The sequence below is a fragment of the Lathyrus oleraceus genome, chromosome 7 (assembly GCF_024323335.1).
Source record: "Lathyrus oleraceus cultivar Zhongwan6 chromosome 7, CAAS_Psat_ZW6_1.0, whole genome shotgun sequence".
Classification (NCBI taxonomy): domain Eukaryota; kingdom Viridiplantae; phylum Streptophyta; class Magnoliopsida; order Fabales; family Fabaceae; genus Lathyrus; species Lathyrus oleraceus.
Genome location: NC_066585.1, coordinates 381,294,667 through 381,304,954, shown reverse-complemented (window position 1 = coordinate 381,304,954; position 10,288 = coordinate 381,294,667). Strand labels below are relative to the sequence as shown.

The window sequence follows — 10,288 nt, the reverse complement described above, 5'->3', positions numbered from 1 at the left end:
GTACGGAGCCATCGATATCGGCCTAGTACCAGGTACCAAATCAACCGAGAACTCAACTTCACGCTCTGGCGGCAATTCATTCACTTCTTCAGGAAACACCTCAGGAAAATCACGCACCACGGCTAGATTACCAATCACCAGTTTATCTTTAGCTTCCAAAGTCGCTAACAGCATAAACAACTCCGCCCCATCTGCTACTTCCTCATTCACCTGCCTTGCAGATAGAAACAAACTCTTTCCTTTCTCAATCTCAGGAAAAATCACAGTCTTATCAAAACAGTTGATATAGACTCGGTTAAACACCAACCAGTTCATACCCAAGATAACGTCAATCTGCACTAGTGGAAGACACACAAGGTCCATCCTAAAGTCTCTACCAAAAATACTCAAAGGACAATTCAAACAAACCGAAGTAGTAGTCACTGAACCCTTCGCAGGAGTATCAATCACCATACTACCATGCATCTCAGATATCTCTAACTTAAGTTTCACAGCACAATCCAAAGATATAAAGGAATGAGTAGCACCGGTGTCAATAATAGCTACAAGAGGAAAGCCATTAATATAACACGTACCTCGGATCAAACGATCATCTGCAAAAGTCTCAGAACCCGATAAAGCAAAGACCTTGCCTCCTGACTGATTCTCTTTCTTCGGCTTAGGACACTGTGGACTGATATGACCCAACTCTCCACAGTTGAAACAAGTCACAGTCTTCAACCGGCAGTCTGCAGCCAAATGACCACCTTTTCCACACTTGAAACACTTCTTCTCATTACTGGTACATTCATGGATACGATGCCCAGCCTGACCACATCTGTAACACTTAGCAGGAGCACTAGAGTCTCCCCCACTAGGCCTCTTCATCCCACTCTGACTCTGGAAACCCTTGCCAGCTGCATACGGTTTCCCACGATCATTCTGACTCTTGCCTTTCCTATCAACCCTTTGCTGATAGCTCTCTGCTTTGGCTTTGGAATCCTGTTCAAAAATCCTGCAACAGTCAACCAAGTCAGAAAATACTCTGATCCGCTGATACCCAATAGCCTGCTTGATCTCGGGACGTAACCCGTTCTCAAACTTCACACACTTCAAAAATTCTCCAGCAGCCTCACTATAGGGAGTGTAATACTTCGACAGCTCTGTGAACTTAGCAGCATATTCAGTCACAGACCGATTGCCCTGCTTCAATTCCAAGAACTCTATCTCTTTCTTTCCTCTAACATCCTCTGGAAAATACTTCCTCAGGAATCTCTCTCTGAACACAGCCCAAGTGATCTCAACATTCCCAGTAGCTTCCAATTCAGTGCGGGTAGCAACCCACCAATCATCTGCTTCCTCTGACAGCATATGCGTACCGAACCTGACCTTCTGGTTATCGGCACACTCAGTCACTCGGAAGATCCTCTCAATCTCCTTCAACCACTTCTGAGCACCATCTGGATCGTATGCTCCCTTGAACATTGGAGGATTGTTCTTCTGGAACTCACTCAGTTGACGAGCAGCTCCCATTCCCACAACATTCGGATTTCCTCCAAGTACTCCAGCTAGCATACCCAGAGCCTCAGCAATCGCAGCATCGTCTCTACCTCTTCCAGCCATCTCTATTCTGAAAACCCAACAAGCTAAACAATAAGTACTGATAGGGTTACGCAACACCTATCCCGTACAGGGAACAGAATAATTACGACTCGACTCGACCGACTATGCTCTGATACCACTAATGTAACACCCCTCTAAAATACCCCAAATAATTTAATTAAATATCAAAATACAACATCAGAGTAATTATGCAGTTAAGGGTGTCACATAAACACTTCACACCATGTTCCAAAATAACAATCATGCTCTTTATTTAATCAAATAAACATTCGCATAAATCACAGCGGATATAAATCAAATCAATCAAAACATGTAACACATTACATGTAAAATGGTTCATAACCAACAGTAAAACATTTAAAACATCCCTTCCCGATGTTACATCTATCAGAGCATGACCCACTAAGGAACTACTCTAGACTCCAAGTACTAGCTCCTACTCAATCACTGCTCGTTACCTGAAAAACAGTTGTAAGGGTGAGTTCCTCAATCGATATAATAAGCATTATAAAACATTATGTAATGCTAAGTAATTTTAACGCATTTCATCACCCTAATCCAAACATATATTCAGTAACAGCACATCAACTCAACATAATACTCAACACCAACACAAACACACGTATAATATTGGAATACATCCATTCATATTATACGCCATACATATATTATGCAATGAGACTCCATGCATGCGGTACCGACTATTTGTGAACATATAGTTCAACCTCACCGTCCAAATCCAGGCACGGCTACCAAGCTCACTAGTCCCACTCATTTGAGACATAGTGACTCACTCACTAATTCCTCACCATGGGAATTAGCTACCACCCCAAGGGCTATGCTATGCACGCTAATCACCTAGCATGCAAACATCAACAACAATCAAAATGATTTACTCACTAATTCCTCACCATGGGAATTAGCTACCACCATAAAGGCCATAATATGCATGCTAATCACCTAGCAATGCAACAACAACAACCATTCAAGAATAGACATATGCTCACACTCTAAGCCATAAAACAGTCTATTCACAAATGCATACATAACTGATACATTCACAGCATCATGCATACCATCACACATCATCAACACATTTCATCACAAAAGCATATCATATCATGCCGCATAATCAAACACAGTATTAGCACACTCTACTAATACTTATACTACTCAAAACAACGGGAAATGATCCCTACTACGTCATACATCAGCTGAGTTACATCACTCAGCCTAAACAACCAAAAACTGCACAACAACAGTTCAGAAAAACCACAAGTCTGCCCATACGCGTATTGCCTATGCCCATACGCGTATTGCGCATTCCATACCAAGTCCATACGCGTATTGCCCAAGCCCATACGCGTATGCTACGCGTACCACATTCTCATACGCGTACCAACAGAGACAATTTCACGTTCAAAACATCATCTTCCTCACCCATACGCGTAAGGCCTCATCCATACGCGTACCAGCCATATCATACGCGTATTGCCTAGTGCCATACGCGTATGACCAGAAACCAGAATTTCCAGATCTGCAATGGCTTTTCCTGCTACGAGATCTATCCAATTCAACCTTCCACAGTCCAAATTTTACACACCATTCATTCATCTCATCTAACACGAATCATACACTTTCGATTTCACAAATTGCTAACCTTTCTACCTCTAATTCCTACGAATTTCTTCAATTTTAATCCCAATTTCGTTCCTCCCCAAAAGTTCACAAATTCATCATACATCATTCAATCAGAGGCAAATCAATGGTTTCTCACTACCCATCACATATTATCCCATAATACCCATTAATCGATGATAAACCCCCCTTACCTGAGTTAATCCGGCAATCTCTGAGCTCCAAGCTTTTCCTTCCTTCAACCTTCGTTCTCTGGCTCTTTGCCCTTTTTCCCTTTTCTGTCTCCTTTTCCTTTTCACGTGAAAATAACCTTTTTACCAAAAAAATGGGATTTTTCTAAATTCCAACTTATATATTTTCCAATAATTATTATTCCAATAATAATAATAATAATAATAATAATCCAATTATTTAATTAAATTAATAAATATATTATTAACTTATTTTAAATAATTAGCTCATTATTATCGGAGTGTTACAGGTATCCTCTGATTCTCTATGTGCATCTTAGCATTAGGATGCATAAAAGTATTTGGAAATAATTTAGAAAAGGTTTCATGCATTAAAAATGATTTAGAAGGGGTTTCATACATCAAAAACAAGTTTTTATGGGTAAAATAACCTATGTGATGACTGCATAGGTTGACACGTGTACTGTGTTTTTAAAGCTTGTTTTATGTGTTGACTGCATAGGTTGACCCATGACCTTTACAGGTCGGCCTTACGATTTTCAGGTCGGCACATGTGCTGCAATATTAAAGCTTGTTTTATGTGCTGATTGCATAGGCTGGCACATGACCTTACAAGTCGCCTATACGATTTTCAGGTTGACACATGTGCTACAATATTAAAGCATGTAGCTTCTGTTTCATGTTTTGACTCTTCAGGTCGACACATGACTTTAATAGGTCGACATATACGATACATTTTTTTCAAAAATTCATATTTTTCCAAATTTTGTGCATTTCTTTTTGCCTCCATTCACCTATGCATATAAATACTTTATACATGCATTATTCTCTAGTAATGTTTCCAGAGTGATTAAAACTGTTGAAATACAAGAGACTAAGAGACATTTGAATAAACCGTGTGTTTTGAAAAACATTACGGAAACTTTATTATATATAGAGAGATTACAACTAATTACATGATATAGTCGATGTGAGACTATTCTATATACAAATATTCTTAACACAATATATTTACAAATATCAACACTCCCCCTCAAGCTTGAGCATATAAGTCAAATGCACCAAGCTTGTTACATATATAATTAGTTCTGGGGCTTCGCAGAGATTTTGTAAATACATCTGCCAATTGATCATTAGAGTTGACAAAGCTTATGACGATGTCACCTGACTCGATCTTCTCTCTGACAAAGTGACAGTCTATCTCAATATGTTTGGTCCTCTCATGGAAGACTGAATTTGAAGCAATGTGCAATGCAGCTTGATTATCACAAATAAGTGTCATTGGTCCTGCTTCTTTAATTCGAAGTTCCTTGAGCAACTGTTTTAACCAAATAAGTTCACATGTCGCCATTGCCATGATCCTATACTCTGCCTCGTCGCTTGATCTTGCAACTACGTTTTGTTTCTTACTTTTCCAGGATATAAGGTTTCCTCCAACAAGTACACAATACCCAGAGGTGGATCGTCTATCAATAGGTGACCCTGCCCAATCAGCATCGGAGTATCCAACTATTCGAGTATGTCTTATTTTCACACACTAGACCTTTTCCTGGAGCATATTTAATGTATCTCAGAATGCGGATAACAACATCCATGTGTTCCTGGCAAGGGGAGTTTAAGAACTGAGTTACCACACTAACTACAAAAGAAATGTCTGGACGAGTGACTGTGAGATAATTCAACTTTCCAACCAATCTCCTATGCCTTCCTGAGTCAGGTAGAGGCTCCCCCTGATTGGGTAGTAGTTTGACACTTGGATCCATAAGAGTATCAGTTGGGTTAGAATTCAACAAACATGTTTCTTCCAAAATATCCATAGCATATTTCCACTGAGAAATCACCAAACCATGTTTAGATTGGGCTACCTCAATACCCAAGAAATAACGAAGTTTACCAAGATCTTTTTGTATGAAATTGATTCGAGAGATGTTGTTTTAACTGGAGTATACCGTGCTGATCACTACCAGTTATGACAATATCATCTATATACACAATAAGATAAATACACCCTTGGGCTGAGTGACGATAAAAAACAGAATGGTCAGCTTCACTACGAACCATACCAAACTGTTGTACTACAGTGTTGAATCTTCCGAACCAAGTTCTCGGAGATTGCTTAAGACCATAAAGAGACCTGTGTAACCTGCACACCATATTTGATGACCCCCCCTGAGCAACAAATCCAGGTGGTTGCTCCATATATACTTCCTCTTCAAGATCATCATGTAAAAAAGCATTTTTGATGTCAAAGTTGATAAAGAGGTCAATGTCGAATGGCTGCAATGGCTAGAAGAAGTCTAACAGATGCCATCTTTGCTACAGGCGAGAAGGTATCACTATAACCCAATCCAAAAATCTGAGTGTATCCTCTGGCTACCAAGTGAGCTTTAAATCGATCAATCTTACCATCAGAACCAACCTTCATTGTATAAAGCCAACGACAACCTACTAAAGATTTCCCATGGGGTAAAGGAACCAGTTCCTAGGTACCACTCCTTTGAAGAGCATACATTTCATCAATCATTGCTTGCCTCCACTCAGGGGGAGATAATGCTTCACCTGGAGTTTTAGGAATAGAAACATAAGACAAAGAAGACAAACAAGTATACTCCAAAGGGGAAAGACGGTGATAACATAAATCAATATAATGTGGAGAAGGATTTCATGTTTGATGTATACCTTTTCGAAGGGCAATCGGAAGATCAGACTCAGGTTGTAGGATCAGATCCGGTGATGGCAGAGGCGTCGGAGGAGAGTCTGCAATGACCTCAGGGATAGAGACGGCGGGTGTTGGGTGACGACGCTGATATGTTTGAAGTGGTCGAGGAGTGGGGGGTCAGGATCCCTAGACTGATAGGGGATAATGGTAGGAGGGACATTAATAACTGCCGGAAAAGGTGTGGGAGTATTTTCTTGAATGGGTTCTGGAGTTACATGACTGAACTCGAAATATGGAACCGACTCGAAGAAGGTAACATCAGCCGATACGAGATATCATTGTAGAGTATGTGAATAACAACGATAACCTTTTTGGGATTGTCATACCCCGATTTTGGTCCTGAAATTTTTTCATTTTTTCATTTTTTATTTGGCACTTCGCTTAAAGTTCATTTGCATACATTCATGACCAAAGGCAACCATCCATTCCCAAATCCATATTTTTTGATAAACATTGGTCATTGTCTAGGCCTTTTTGATCATGGTGCTTTTGATTATAAAATGGATTTTAATTATTTGACTTTTTTTTTAATTTTCAATTTGATTTTAATTTCGAATTAAGTTTAATTCCAAATTTCAATTTAATCTTAATTGTTTATTTTACTAATGATTCAAACTCTAATTGATTTTAATTTTCAAATAAAATGTTAGAATTGATATCAAAGTAATTTTAACAAATTATAGATTAATTTGATTTTAATTTGGTTTTTACTGATTTTTTGTTATTAATTAAATTGATATTTAAATTAGTCTTGGATTATTTCTAAAAATCCATTTTATAACCAAACATGATCCATTTTCCATCCATGGTTCATCTCGAATCAAAATAGCACATACACACATTTCATAACATTCAGTAATATTTAACTTTCAAACATTTCCAAACTCATTTTCATACATACATTTTCATTTAACATTCAAGCATAACAATGCATCACATCCATATCCTACAGTTAACTTCTACATTACAACCAATTCCCAAATTTCATCAAAAAGAAAAAAGAAAAAAATCACAACCAAGATATAACCATAATTCACATCTAATCCCAATTCCAATCCAATTTCAAATCCAAGTCCTCCATTGCCGTAATCAACCATCCTCAATTTCCCGGATTTCTATCTAAGAAGAAAAAGCCTCAAAGTCTAGTCAACCTTTGCATTGGAGTTCTTGGAAGACCTTTGGAGGATATTATTGAAGATTTGGAAGAGATTGCTATCGGCTTGCCGGGTGATATTAAGTTAGCAGTGGCAGCTATTGCTAGACGAAGAATGTTGCTGAGTGATGATGTCTTGATTGCGTTAGCTGATGCTTCCTGGGAAATCCTTGATGTCTCTGGCTCAGATGTTTCGGATTTTGGCTTGATAAAAGCAGCTGAAAGATGTAGAAAAGGCTACTTCTAATTTTACAACGATCTTTGGCCTTGGAGCATTTGGTTCTGTTTACAAAGCACAAATGCCTACAGATTAGACGGTTGCAGTTAAAGTTCTTGGTGCTAATTCAAGACAAGGAGAACAAGAATTTTTAACTGAGGTTCCATTACTTGGAAGATTACATCACAAAAACCTTGTGGCTTTGGTGGGATATGCTGCGGAAAGAGGACGACATATGCTCCTTTACATTTACATGAGCAATGGCAGTCTTGCTTCTCATTTATATGGAAAAGATTATGAGCCATTAAGCTGGGATTTGAGACTTAGCATAGCACTAGATGTTGCGAGGGTGCTGGAATATCTACATTATGGGGCTGATCCACCTATTGTGCACCGTGACATCAAGTCTTCCAACATTCTATTGGATGAGTTTATGAAAGCCAAGGTCACTGACTTTGGGCTTTCCAGACCAGAGATGATTAAGCCGCGTGCGTCCAATATCAGAGGAACTTTTGGATATCTTGATCCTGAGTATATATCTACAAGTACCTTCACTAAGAAAAGCGATGTATATAGTTTTGGTGTGCTACTTTTCGAGCTTATTACTGGAAGAAATCCACAGCACGGGCTAATGGAATACGTAAAACTAGCTGCCATGGAAAGTGAGGGCAAGATTGGATGGGAAGAAATTGTGGATCCGCAACTGAATGAAAACTATGATGTAAACAAGCTTAATGATATGGCTTCACTTGCATTCAAATGTGTCAGTGGAGTTTCCAAAACTAGACCTTCAATGAGGACTGCTGTTCAAGCATTATCTAAGCTTTATAAGAAGCCTAAAAGAAATCATAGCCAGACATCTTCTACTGCGCAACCGATAATCATAGGAGTTTGTCGGTGTTCTTGAATGTTTAAATCATCTATCTTCTTTTAATTTCGTTTAATTGGCTAAAAGTTTATCTTCAAGAGTTATAAAGTCAATTGTATAATCGATTTGCACCGTCGGTGCATTGAAATTAATCTCTTATTAAACCATTGGGAATGTGAAGCCCCCTAACATTGTTAGACTGAAGATAAAAAAAAAAGATGAAAAGATAACTTCCATCGAGCTCATGGCTCTAGATGTTCTAATTGAGGCATGTCAAAAGATAACACAATGGATGTAGAACTGTATTTCAATTGCCATTACAGAAAACTGAAAATACTCATGGCATTGATGAGTTTGAGTACAAGTATTACATCACTTAAATTTTCTGACCCAAACACATGGTTTCAGTACACCTTTTAATGACTCAAATGAAAGCTCTAGCTAGCACTATAGCCACTTGGTTGCGGAAGAAGTGAAGGCCCTCTCTGACTATATATCACAAGTGAATAAGATTATTGATCACTATGGAGATTCTGACGGCCTCGCTGTTCCGACAAGCAGCATTTGTCAAATGCAATCTCTGATGCTGTTAATCATGGGCTATGTCGCGGATGTACTCATGTGCAACATAACCTCTGCACAAGAAATTTCTGATCAAGTGGAGAGCAACTCGGTCGAAAAAGAGCTTAAAACTACAACAGCGGCAAAGAGAAGAAACCGGGTGAGAGCAATATCCTGCCAAAACAACAACAAACAATGTCAAATTGTTACAAAATTAAGGACACCTCAGTGGAAGAAAGCAATTTCAATATTTTCAGAGAGAACAATTTTGAGGCAAAAATGTGATCCTTGGAGACAGAGTCCCATTTATTTATGTTTACTACTAGAATAATCATAAACCTCGGAAGTTGCTGTGTCGCACACCAAATGGCATCAGTTTGGTCCTCATGCTCAAACCGTTTTGTTGTCGCAGCAACCAAACTCCAATCTCACATTTGTTTCACTGCCGCCATTGCCATTCATCTCTATCGCTATAGCACATCTCCTCACCAAATTACCCTGAACCACCACCTGCACAGCCTACGGAGGATGGGGCAAACTTTTCTGAAGAACCAAAGCTGATGAGTGCTTCTTTGGTGAAAGCTGCTAAGCAGTTTGATGCATTGGTTGCATCGCTTCCAATATCTGAGACAGGTGAAGAGGTACAACTTAAGCGGATTGCAGAACTTCAAGCTGAAAATGATGCAATAGGTCAAGAACTTCAGAAGCAATTGGAAGCTGCGGAGAAAGAATTAAATCAAGTTCAAGAGTTGTATAGCCAAGCAACAGATAATTGTTTGAACTTGAAGAAACCAGATATCAGTTAGTTGTTTGCTGGCATAGCTCGGAGAAGAATCACAAATATGAGCTTATCTCATCTCGACTCAAACCAGGGTCTGCTGCTGAAAGATGTTACTTTTTAGCATGAAGTCTTTATTATGAGAAATATTATACGCTTTCATGTATTGTAAATTGGTCATGTTGCCATGGCATTTTGTAGAAACCTGTAAAGATAATGATGGTAATTGCTCTCCCCATAAGAAAAACTGCAGCTGTTTTGTGCTTGACAACCGTTAAAAATGAAGATAAAATGGAGTTTAGCAGGGTCCTTGAAGCAATCAAGGCTAACTTCATTGACAAGTATGAAGAATACAGGAAGTGAAAAGGGTAGGCTACATATTTCCAATGTAGAGACAACCCATCGTGTTGCACCAATTTAGAGTTTCCAAAATCTTGAACCTTCTGGTGAGGCTAAACCGAAGTTACTCATCGAGTGCTCCAAATTCCACTGCAGTAACACAAAACAATTAGTCAAAAGCTGCAGAATTTCAGAAAAATCCCAATTTGGCATTAAGACAAA

At 38.8% G+C, this 10,288-nt stretch overlaps 1 protein-coding gene and 1 pseudogene across 1 annotated transcript; both read left to right on the top strand.

Moving 5' to 3' along the window:
* Positions 1 to 5,704: 5,704 nt before the first annotated feature.
* On the top strand, positions 5,705 to 8,427 carry LOC127103937 (calcium/calmodulin-regulated receptor-like kinase 1; annotated as a pseudogene).
* A 1,012-nt stretch (positions 8,428 to 9,439) lies between these two features.
* LOC127102315 (mediator of RNA polymerase II transcription subunit 21) lies at positions 9,440 to 10,061 on the top strand. The gene has a single exon (XM_051039694.1). The coding sequence runs from the start codon at positions 9,510 to 9,512 to the stop codon at positions 9,753 to 9,755; it is 246 nt and encodes an 81-aa protein (XP_050895651.1). The 5' UTR covers positions 9,440 to 9,509; the 3' UTR covers positions 9,756 to 10,061.
* The last annotated feature ends 227 nt before the right edge of the window (positions 10,062 to 10,288 follow it).

Bases quoted from the DNA above. Each gene is read 5' to 3' on its own strand.
- LOC127102315 (XM_051039694.1), top strand. From the start codon at position 9,510: ATGAGTGCTTCTTTGGTGAAAGCTGCTAAGCAGTTTGATGCATTGGTT.